This window comes from Ambystoma mexicanum, chromosome 6q, assembly GCF_040938575.1.
Source record: "Ambystoma mexicanum isolate Mex_15411 chromosome 6q, UKY_AmexF1_1, whole genome shotgun sequence".
Classification (NCBI taxonomy): domain Eukaryota; kingdom Metazoa; phylum Chordata; class Amphibia; order Caudata; family Ambystomatidae; genus Ambystoma; species Ambystoma mexicanum.
This window is the reverse complement of record NC_090937.1, coordinates 775668262-775680292: the sequence shown is the minus strand read 5'-3', so window position 1 is coordinate 775680292 and position 12031 is coordinate 775668262. Positions and strand designations below refer to the sequence as shown.

Here is a 12031-nt window from a genome sequence, read left to right as displayed (position 1 = left end):
TAGCTAGAGCGCTGATGTTCTACGTGGACCGAACGAAGAGTTTTCGGAAGACATCACAGATGTTTGTGAACTTTGGACCTGTGAACCAAGGGAAGGCTCTCTCGAAGGCTTCCATTTCTAGATGCTCTCCGGCTGCATCATGCACTGTCATCGGTTGGCAAACCGACTGTTGCCCGGCCGTCCGAGAGCCCATTCGACCAGAGCGATCGCTGCTACCACGGCGTTCTTGTCTGGGGTGCCCCTGCTGGACATCTGCAGGGCTGCTACGTGGAGGTCGACGCACACCTTCACGAGATTCTACTGCGTCGACCGGGATTCCAGGGAGCAGTCCAGAGTCGGCCAGGCAGTGCTGCGCAACCTGTTCGCTTAAGGTGAGCCTGGTGAGGAGGTAAGAGATGCTTAATGTTGAGCCTTGCCACCTCCCGTGGTTGTGCATGTGTACTGCTATGTATTCTTATATACATGAGCATGTGAATCCATGCCAGACCCCATGCTGGAGAAAGAACAAGTTACTTACCTGTAACTGTTGTTCTCCAGCATGGGTCTTGCATGGATTCACATGCGAACCCTCCCTCCTACCCCTTTGCGGCTCTTCACTTGGTCATACTGCCACTTTACGTGCTACCAAATCTGAGGATGGCTGCCAGGGGCGGGGCTTAGGGAGTTGGCAGTCATTGGCTGGGGACAGTATGACCCAGAGACCAGTGATTGGTTACCACTAAGAAAGACTGATCGGAAACTAAACTGATACTGATTTTTTTTTTTTTCTTTACCGAGGATTCCCAGTCTGACGCCGGGGAATATTCATGTGAATCCATGCCAGACCCATGCTGGAGAACAACAGTTACAGGTAAGTAACTTGTTCCTTCCAAGGCCTACGGTGGAGGTGGTAAGTGGGCAGTCGCCCTCAGGGCAGGGCAACGAAGCGGGACTGAATGCCACACTGGACTCCTTAGTCGTTTAGAGAAGAGGGCGTGGGTACCACTGTCCTCAGCAGAATCCCCTTCGGACAAAGACTGCAACAAGCTTTGCGCCTTGGGTTAAGCGGGACACCGCCTCTGCGGCATACTCAACAAAGATTGCAAATAACACCACGCTCCTGGCGTGTTAGTGATGCCCATTGGGGCCTAGTGCAGGATTGTCTTCAAGTTGTTCCAGTGTCTGTTGTAGAGAATTCTCAGTAATGTGCTAATTCTCTCCACCTTTGAGACCCCCCAGCAACTTTGCTGGATTTTTAGGACTTGATTTTTTCAACCTGGAGAGAGTCCGATCCTTTTTCCCACTCTCGTGTATTTTTATGCGATTGTTGAACACGGTTTCTTTTGGTTGTGGAGTCTGATAAACTCCATAGGGAACATCTTTCACAATGTGTCACACAGCACCTTCAGTGCAGTGGCACAGGGAAGTCTTTCAGATTTCCCAAAGGTTTGAATACCTTCTCTTGGTTAAACTACTGATTCCAAGAGCAGTAAAGTGAAATTGACTTTACTTAAAGTTGTAACTTTCTAGATCCAGTACACACTATCTTACAATAGGGTGCTGGAGGAGTTACCTAGTATCCCTTTTGTCTAGCTTCTGATGTAACATATTTTATGTTGCCCTTTCCTCACTGAATGGCTGGTGGCAGTGGTTTCGTTTTAACTACCATGGTGTGCATTTACCGCGGGCTGCGTTCGCAGCTGCAGTAAAGCACCCAAGGGTGCCATTTTTGTCAAAATGGCCCCGGTCTCCTTTTTTCACCATTTTTTTTTTTTGTGGAAAGGTCCTTCTTGAGATTTACTCAGGTTTGTTCCCATTGTTCGCTTTGCCTTTGGCGGGATTCACGAGTAAAGCCCGCCTATGGCTCTAGGGTGTCTGGGGTAGGCAGGAAGGGAGGTGCCCGAAACTCCCTGTGCTTAGTCTCCTAGGAGACCCAAATTCACTCTGTGGTGATTGGCCGGCGGACTGTCGTTAAGTCCGCCGGCCAATCACCACAGAGTGAATGCACCCCATTAAAGTCACTTAGCCAAATCGCGGCTAAACCCTTTCACCAGCGTGGAGGCTCTAACGCACGCAGGTCCTTTTGTGGCCAATCCTTGTCCCGCTTGCCCCAGGAGCAATACGGCTCAGGGAATACCCCCTGGTCCTCCGGTCACGGCTCCTCTGGTAACTTCCAATACCAGCAAAGAGGCTCTAGTTTGGACAAGGGTAGAGGAAGAAACTCTAGTCCTAGAGATTCCCTGGCCTCCACCTCAAAGTGAGTCACCAGTTCAGGTCCCCTCCCTCGCTTCACCAATTGGGGGTCGCTTGTCTTCATTCATCCACACCTGGGAGGGGGATCACTTCATATCAATGGGTACTAAAGACTTGTCCATGGGTATTGTATAGAGTTTCTATGACCACCTCGATACCACCCACCGAGATGCAGACTCCTGTTGCCAGAACACCTGCGCATCCTGCCTGAAGAAGTCCAGATCCTGCTGGAAAAGGGCACCATCGAAGTAGTTCCCCTTCTCCAGGTATACCAGGTTATTTATCAGTGTACTTCCTTGTACCCAAAAAGGAACTCGCCATGTGCCCTGTTTTAGACCTGCTCCCTGCAAACAAGTATGTCAAACCTCAAAAGTCAGGAGGTGATCCCACTGCTGCAGCAGGGGCATTACATGGCCACATTGGATATGAAATATGCATACTTTCATATTTCAATGTTGCCAGCGCACAGAAAATACTCCAGGTTCATGATGGAGGACACCCACTATCAGTTAAAGGTTCTCCTCTTCAGCATTGTCTCAGACCGAAGGGTATTCACAAAGGTGTTTGCTGTAGTAGAGGCTCACCTGCGCAGACAGTCCCCATACTATTTTATCCCTACCTCGACGACTGGCTCATAACAGGGGATTTGTACGGGACATGCCAGACAAATACCCAGACCACTGTAAATCTCCTCTTTAACCTAGGATTCTCGATCAACGAGAACAAATCCAGCCTAAACACCAGCCAGGTCAAACGGCTTCTGTGGGCTCTAATTCAGACCAAAGACTGCTTGTCTTTCCCTCCAATGAGAGGGTTCAAAACATGCTGTTCCAGATCCCTCACTATGTAGCCAATCACCAGGTGACCGTACGTAAGGCCATGCGACTGATGGGGATGATGGCTTCCTGTGTCTACCTAGTTCCTCGCGCTCGTCGGCGCATACACCCCATGCAAGAGTGGCTCTCGAGCCAATGGTATCAGGCCAGTGGAACGATCTACTGGTCCTCTCGGCAGCCCTCGTCCAGTCTCTGCAGTAGTGATCAAGGGAAACCTTTCTGCAGGGGAACACCTTCACCACCCCCGCACTGGAAGCCACTCTCACCACAGACGCATCTCTGACGGGATTGGGGGAAGAGAGTTACCTCCTTCAACAAAGCACGGCGTGTGGTCTCCAGCAGTAGCATCCAATCACATTCACCTGTTGGAACTGCTAGAAGTGTTCAAGGCCCTGAAGGGCTTCAGACACAACTCCAGGGGAAAACGGTTCTAGTCCTCACGGACAGTACTACGGCCATGTACTACTTAAACAAAAAAGGGGGCACTCACTCTCTAGGGCTGTCCAAACTGTCCCAAAACATCTGGAAGTGGGCACTCAAACATAACATGTTCCTCCTTTTACAGCATGTTGCACGGGAACTCAATCTTCTGGCAGGCGTACTCAGCAGAGACTTCCACCTACCCGTAGAGCACGAGTGGCGGCTACAGCTGCTCAACAGAATAGTGCCCAAGAAGCACCAAGAACCAGTTGCGATAATCCTGGTGGCCCCTATGTGGGCCTGCCAACCTTGGTTCTCCGATCTCATGGCATTGTCAGTCTCCCCTCCCAGGAAGCTGTAGTGCCCATACAACATGCTGTCTCAAGATCAGGGAGAGATACTACATCCATGCCTTCAATCTCTAAACTTAGCAGCCTGGCTCCTGTGGTCATAGAGTTCGGTGACCTTCAGCTCCCTCAGAGATGCATGGACATACTCAGAGGCACAGAAACATACCACCAGACATTGCTACTCCAGCAAAAGGAAGCGCTTTGTTATTTGGTGTAATGTCAAGGACATCAATCCTATTGATTGCTCACCTAAAGATATCGTCATTTACCTAACTCACCTGTTGGATTCAGGACTGATTTTCAATTCCCTTAAAGTCCACTTAGCCGCGCATCCGGCATACAGCACGTCCCAGAGCAAGTTTTAATGGTGGAAAATTCCTGCAATTAAAGCCTTTATGAAAGGGGTAAAGAGAATTCATCCCCCTCTCCAACCCAGCTCCCGGGTGGGTCCTGTTTTTACCTGACTGATGGTACCTCCCTTTGAACCAATGCCCAAGGCTAGCCTTCAAGCACTCCCCTACAAGACCGTCTTCCTGGTGGCGATCACCTCTATAAGGAGAGTTGGCGAACTGCAGGCCCTTTCAGTTCAGGACCCCTTCATCATGATTCACAAAGACAAGGTTGTTATACCTATACACCCTCGCTTTGCACCCAGGTTTATCTCAAAGTTCCATGTAAACCAGTCCATAGAACTACACACCTTTTTCCAAAACCCCACTAACGTGGCGGAAAGAAGCCTCCACACACTTGATGTAAGAAGAGCAGTTATCAACTATCTGGAAAAGAGAACGCCACTAAGAAAAACAAACCAGTTCTTAGTTTCAGTGACAGCTGGTAGAGAAGGGGACCCTGTCTCTAAATCAGCTATTTCCAAGTGGAACATAAACGCATCACACTGTATTACACTCTTGGTAAGAGAGATCTACTCTTCACGCCTAGAGCACACTCGATTCGGGGCCAAGGGGCTACCATAGCATTCATTGAAAATGTTCCTCTAGATTCCATTTGCAAAGCAGCAACCGGCAGTTCTGTACACAACTTTACACAACACTAAAGCCTGGATACACACTCTAGGTCTGATTCTCAGGTGGAACAAGCAGTGCTAAAACATCTCTTTTCTACTGTTCCTTCACACATCCCACCACCAACTGCTGGGCTTGCTAGTCTATGCACAGCATGTGGTTCTAAGCAGATCCACAAGCAACAGAAGACATGCATTACTCACCGTAATAGCATTTCTGATTATTGTATCTGCTTGGATTCACATGCGGCCACCCTTCCTCTCCTTGTGGAGTAGAAGGAACATGGACTTCTTACACCTTCTCTCTTCTATGCTCGCGCATGACGACTATAAGTCTCCCTCACGGCAGAAAAAATACAACCAGAGAGACCTCGACGCATGAGGGATTTTAGGTACACTACACGTCACGTTAGGGATAGTGTTAGTCACGCCCATGTCGACGTCCCTTTCGATCTTTGAAAGAAAGATGCAATAGTCTGTGATAGATACAATCATCAGAAATGCTATTACAGTGAGTAATGCATGCCATTTACCTCCTATTGTCTGATTTACTGCATCAGATTTTCCAGTCTTGATAAAGCTGACCCGGTCTGCATGCGGTCCCATGGACAACAAAAATGGTGATTAACACCTTCTTAATGTCACGCTGAGCGAGTACTGTTAAGGGTAGACGAGTTTGGCAATCATTCCAACCGAAGGAATACCATAGATTTAACCATTTAAAGATCAATCCTGCTGTCTCAAATAATGTACATTTTTGTAACTGTAAGAAAGATGAAAGGAGCTTATTGATATGTCTGGACTATGTTGCAAATACTTTCTCATCAAGATGAAGGTTGAGGTAGTCTATCTTTTGAGTGACAAGTGTATTTGGATTAAAACACCTGCACCCCCCAAAAAAGGGAAGATTTGGGTCCATTATTAGGAAAGCTTATTGTTTTCAGATTCTCTAAGGGCTCAGTGATGATTAAGTTGCTTACCTTATCTTTCAGATATACATTTGCATCTGGCTCTCCAGATAACATTAAACAATGGAAATTCCCAGATGGAAACTTCATTCAAAATCTCTCTGGTCATAATGCGATCATCAACACATTGGCTGTGAATTCGGATGGAGTGCTGGTATCAGGAGGTAAGAAGCACACAAAATACTTAATAACAATCTGGTCATATAACAGGAATAAGCAGTCTACCATTGAGTAAATTGAGCATAAATAAAGTTGGATGCCAATAATAAAAGAACTATGTGAATACTAACTGTACTTTTATATCCCTGGATTAGCTGTTTAGATCTTTAAATACTTCTGTGCCTTCATCATATACCAGTACAAGCATTAAATACCAATCTATTGGCACATGACTACGCTGCAATCTCTGGTTTGACCACTAGATAGCAGAGATTGATGTGTTTGATTTCGGGTGGGGAATGGTATTCATTGTTAAGAGTAGATTTTCTTTCTTGAGTCAAATTCTCTCCACCTGAGTCTCCCAGCACCTTTTGCTGGAGACTTGGATTTTTGTCTGATCCTCCAGAGTGACTGGAAACCTTTTTCCCCCACACTCATTCTTTAACTCTGTTCTTTGGGAACCCTTTTGACCTCTTGTTATGTTTGAGTCCTGCTTTCCTCATTCACTTCTGTCATCTACTGTTGGGTAACATTTTCATAGTAATAAATCTTCCTGACCTGTGTCAACCCCAGAACATTTTGCTTTTATTGGTGGATTATTTTTCCTTATACCTCTGGGAACCTTTTTCCACACAGACAATCTTGCTAGGGGTAAATGATTCAATTTAACGCCCATTCTCGGGTGCAATTAGCGCACTCTAAAAAATGCCCCATTGGGTCCAATGGATCTGATCGGGGAATACCCATTACCGGCCAACCCTTGATCCAGTGCTAATAGCGCCGGACCGGGTGGCGGGAACGCTATTAGCCCTGGCGGTATCCCGGCGGTAATACCGCCGGGTTACCAGAAACTCCTGATGAGGCCCTAAATTTCCTTCTCATTTTAAATATAACATTTATGTTACAAGGACAAACTTACCTTTAATTGCTGGTGGCAGTGAACCTTTTTATTAATTTGGTGCACCTTTACTGCGGGCTGTTAGCACAGCCCGAGTAATGGCACCCATGGGTGCTCATTTTACCAAAATGGACCCGGTTTTGTTTTTTCACCATTTTAGTCTTCCTTGTCCTTCCCCTGACCTCCAGGGTGGGAAATTCCTTAATGTGATTTTTATCTTCGGCGGGAGTCCTGTGGACTCCCCACCCAGGCTACAGAGTGTTTTTAAAAGCAGGAATTGAGGGAGGAGTCCAAACCACTGCAGTCCTTTTTCTTCCAGCCGGAGTGCAAGATTCCAGTTCAAACTGGGAGGCTGCCGGTCCGGAAAGGATTGCCAACCCCCCAAGTTTGAATGTTGCAAGGCTGTTTGATTGGCTGGGTTCCTGCATAAAAGTGCGAACCTGGAAGCTGAAGAGGTAGTCGACCACTGGAACCAAAACCGAAGAGGAAGATGAAGCCGCGGCTGAAAATATTTCCAGCGACCAGAGAGCCTGCTGTGTAACCAGAGCATGCTGTAGCCCTTCCTTCCAATCGACCTGGGGACTCCGTAATGATGACCCCCGATCCTGAGTTGGCTGTGTCCCACTAGATTCGAAGACCTGCATTTCTGAGCCATCCCACACCGTGCTGCAAACCTTGCTTGACTGCAATACCCCAATACCCTGGGACCTCAGGCCATTGTGCTGTGCACAGTCTTCGAATTTTACTGAAACTTCGTGGGTATCCTGCTGGATCTTGAGAGGTACGATTCCAGTCCAAAAAGTCCCCTCACCAGAATGCTGGACGACGAGAATCCGACCGGCAATATTCTGTCTGCTGTGCTCCTGAAAAAAGGTGCCAAATCCACAGAGCCGCATCCAGCTGTGAGCAAAACGTTGCTTAGAGCCTTCCCTGTGATCCTTGCTGCAAAAATCCTTCCAGTGTCCTGTCTCCTGTCTTCTTGATGAAGGAATAAAACAACTAGGTTTTTGGCTACAGATCCTGAAGTCCTCCTGCTGCAAAATATTCTTCTTTGCTGACTTACTGTGCTGGCTTTGGTATTCTCCAGCATGGGGTCTGGCATGGATTCACATGCTCATGAATATTCCCCGTCGTCAAGCTGGGAATCCTCGGTAAAGAAAAAATCAGTATCCGTTTCGTTTCTGATCTGTCTTTCTTATCAGTAACCAATCACTGATCTCTGGATCATACTGCCCCTAGCCAATGACTGCCCTCTCCCTAAGCCCCGCCTCTGGCAGCCATCCTCAGATTTTTACTGCACGCTCAAGTGTTGGGAGTCCTCGTGTTTAGCTCTTGAGTTTTTTACTGCGTTTTCATGCTTTTTCAGGAGATTTTCTCATTTTTTTCGGTTTAATCGAGCCTCAAGCTCCACCGTTTCTACTTCCGATAACCGGGACCCGTTTCAGAATTCTTCTACGCCCCTCAAGGGTGAAGTTTTCATCGAGTTTATACTTCTTGGAGGATTCCGGAAGATCTGCGGCCTACCTCAGTGTTCTGGGCGCTCAAGTCGTTCCTTCTGTCCCTCAAGGACAAAGTGGTGAGGATCTTCACCGACAACACCACCACAATGTTCTACATACGGAAGCAAGGGGGCACCAGATCCCCAGCCCTATCCAAGGAGGCCCAGGATCTGTGGCACTGGGCCGTCGCCCAGGGGATGTTTCTGGTTCCCTTCCACTTGGCAGGAATAAAAAACACCATCGCCGACTCGCTCAGCAGGGAGCTGCGCTCGTGCCACGAGCGGGAACTGCAACAGGATCAAGTGGATCGGCTCTTCCAACGTTGGGGCAAACCCCAGATCGACCTGTTTGCGACAGCAGCGAACTCCCAAGTGCCAGAGGTTCACCAGCAGGTTCCCACACCCGAGGAGCATGGGCGATGCTTTCTCGTTCCCCTGGGACGGCCCGTTTCTCTACGCGTTCCCTCATTTGCCGTTGCTGCTCTTCCTCATCAACCAGCTCAAGAGGTCCAGGTGCAGGATGATCTTAGTCGCACCGGCGTGGCCGAGGCAGATCTGGTTCCCAGACCTTCTGGACTTGTCAAGGTCCCCGCCAGTCAAGCTGCCGGTGGACGCGGCTCTTCTCTCCAGAGAAGGAGGCGCCATTCTCCATCACGACCCACAGTCGCTGAACTTGCAGGCCTGGCTCCTGCGGCACTAGAGTTTGGAGAGTACGATATACCGGCTGATTGCAGAGAGGTTCTTGCAAAAGCCAGGGCGTCCTCAACTCCCTAGTGTTACGGTCATAAATGGAAGAGGTTCTCTGTCTGGTGCCGTGCACAGAAGATCAACCCTCTGCGGATTACGGCACCTCAAGTACTGACGTACCTACTGTCGCTGGCCAAAGCTGGACTGGCTCACGCCTCCATCAAAATACATCTGGCTGCTATCTCCCGATATACCAGGACTACGGGACGGGCGTCTTTGTGGTCTCATCGCCTGGTGAAGGAATTCATGAAGGGACTGTTCTGATCATTCCCGCCGGTGAAGGCCCTGGCCCCGGCGTGGGAGCTTAATGTGGTGCTGACCAGGCTCATGGGGGGCCCCATTCGAGCCTATGCATTCGGCGCCTTTGAAATTCCTGTCATGGAAGACAGCGTTCCTCGTGGCCATCACCTCCGCACGAGTGGGAGAGATCCAGGCCCTATCTTGCAAGCCTCCATACTTGACTTTCCATGACACGAGGGTGGTGCTGCGAACGCACCCCTCCTTTATGCCCAAGGTGCCGTCGGACTTCCACCTCAACGAGCCCTTGGTGTTACCAGTTTTCTTCCCGTCGCCTTCGACGCCGGCCGAGAGGACTTTGCACTCACTGGATGTTGCTGGACACAGAAGTTCTACGTGGACCGCACGAAGAGTTTTCGGAAGACATCACAGCTGTTTATGAACTTTGGACCTGTGAATCAAGGGAAGGCTCTCTTGAAGACTTCCATTTCCAGATGGCTCTCCTGCTGCATCATGCACTGTCACCGGTTGGCAAACCGACCGCTGCCCGGCCGTCTGAGAGCCCATTCGACCAGAGCGATCGCTGCTACTACGGCGTTCCTGTCTGGTGTGCCCCTGCTGGACATCTGCAGGGCTGCTACATGGACGTCGACACACACCTTCACAAGAGTCTACTGCGTCGATCGGGACTCCAGGGAGGAGTCCAGGGTCGGCCAAGCAGTGCTGCGCAACCTGTTTGCCTAAGGTGAGCCTGGTGAGGAGGTAAGAAGTGCTTAATGTTGAGTTTTGGATGTAATGCTTAATGTTGAGCCTTTGCCACCTCCCGTGGTTGTGCATGTGTATACTGCTATGTATTCTTTATTCATGAGCATGTGAATCCATGCCAGACCCCATGCTGGAGAAGGAACAAGTTACTTACCTGTAACAGTTGTTTTCCAGCATGGGTCTGGCATGGATTCACATGCGAACCCTCCCGCCTACCCCTCTGCGGCTCTTCTCTTGGTCCTACTGCCACTTTACGTATTACCAAATCTGAAGATGGCTGCCGGAGGAGGGGCTTAGGTAGAGGGCATTCATTGGCTGGAGGCAGTATGTCCCAGAGACCAGTGATAGGAGAAAGACAGTTCAGAAGTGAAACTGATTTTTTTTTCTTAACCGAGGATTCCCAGCCTGACGAAGGGGGATATTCATGAGCATGTGAATCCATGGCAGACCCATGCTGGCGAACAACAGTTACAGGTAAGTAAATTGTTCCTAGCACTGAAGATCGCCACGGTGAGGAGCATCAAGTCTCTGCGCGCCATGATGTCATCGTGTATGTACCTGATCACGCTCTGCAGGTTGCGGATGCGACCCCTTCAGGAATTCCTGCATGCCCATTGGATCCAGATGTCCAGAAGCTTCGAAGACAGGATTGGGCTCAAAGAGGCGTTCCATTGAGCGATAAGGTGGTGGGCCATGCGCTCCAACATTACTGGGGGCACAAACTTCCAGAGCCCCCATACCAGGAGACGTCACAATGGATGCTTCCCTAAGGGCTGGGAAGCCCAGACCAGACGTCTCCACACCAGAGGCCTGTGGCTGCCGGAGGAAAAGGAGCTACACATCAACGTCCTGGAACTGCAGGCAGTGTGTTGGGCCCGCAAGGGCCAAGTGGTGAGGGTCTTCACGGACAGTACCACCACAATGTTTTAAATCAGGAAGCAGGGGGGGGTCACCAGATCCGTGGCTTGCTCCAGACCGGCGCAGGAGCTGTGACACTTGGGCGTTGCCAACTCTCTCAGCAGGGAGCTGCGCGCTTGCCACGAGTGGGAACTTCGGCAGGATCAAGTGGACAACCTGTTCCTCAGGTGGGGCAGACCCCAGATCAACCGATTTGCGACGGCGCAGAACATAAAGTGCCAGAGATTCGCCAGCAGGTTCCACCAGCTAGGCAGCAGGGTAGAAGAATCAAGCAAAACGGGCAACACCTGTGTGCGGGAAGGAGGGGCACAATGGAACATCATTGTGGGACCAAAGGGAGTGGGGATATGAGAAAGGGGATACTCCTCATCACCCCAGCACATACGGTGGGGGGGTGCTGGTCTTGCTTAATAAAATGTATCCAAAGATCCTTTCTACCGTTGGTAACTGTAGTTTCCACAAGGTTAGCCAGAGAAAGTTAAAAGCGAAGCCCCTAGGGCAACCCAGCGACAATAGGCACTTATTGCCAAAAAAGTTGTCAGAGGATAACTTTTAAGACACTATGGAGAGTCTAAAAAATGACACCCATTAAGAGTAAAAGATTATGTGAGTGTAGGAAAAGGTTCCCACTCGGAGGTATAAAGAAAAAAAATCCCCCAGTGAAAGCAAAACGTTCTGGGGTTGACATAGGTCAGGAAGATTGATCATTTCTGTGAAAATTCTATCGAACAACTATGCCTTGGGTGTTGCACGGGAGCAGAGGCTAGGTTTCGTAGGGTGGTTCTACAGAATCTACAGGTTTGAATCTTTCTGCGCTCCTGCATTATGCTAACTGTTTGGGGATTCTATCATGATGAGGAATCTGCGGGAGAAAAGCAATCCATTGAAGGAGAATTACCTTACCGTAATGTTCTTTCTATGGATTCTTCTCCCGCAGATTCCTCTTCGGCCCTCCCGTCCGTGCCCACTCAGAATGTTCTGT

At 49.3% G+C, this 12031-nt stretch overlaps 1 protein-coding gene across 3 annotated transcripts in view; it reads left to right on the top strand.

Annotated features, from left to right (window-relative positions):
• The window catches only part of PLRG1 (pleiotropic regulator 1), a 427106-nt gene that overhangs the window by 309877 nt on the left and 105198 nt on the right, over window positions 1–12031 (top strand). For all 3 annotated transcript variants that reach the window (XM_069631306.1, XM_069631305.1, XM_069631307.1), the window contains one exon: window positions 5852–5991. In XM_069631306.1, the coding sequence (XP_069487407.1) occupies window positions 5852–5991 (140 nt within the window). The remainder of the gene's footprint in view (window positions 1–5851; window positions 5992–12031) is intronic.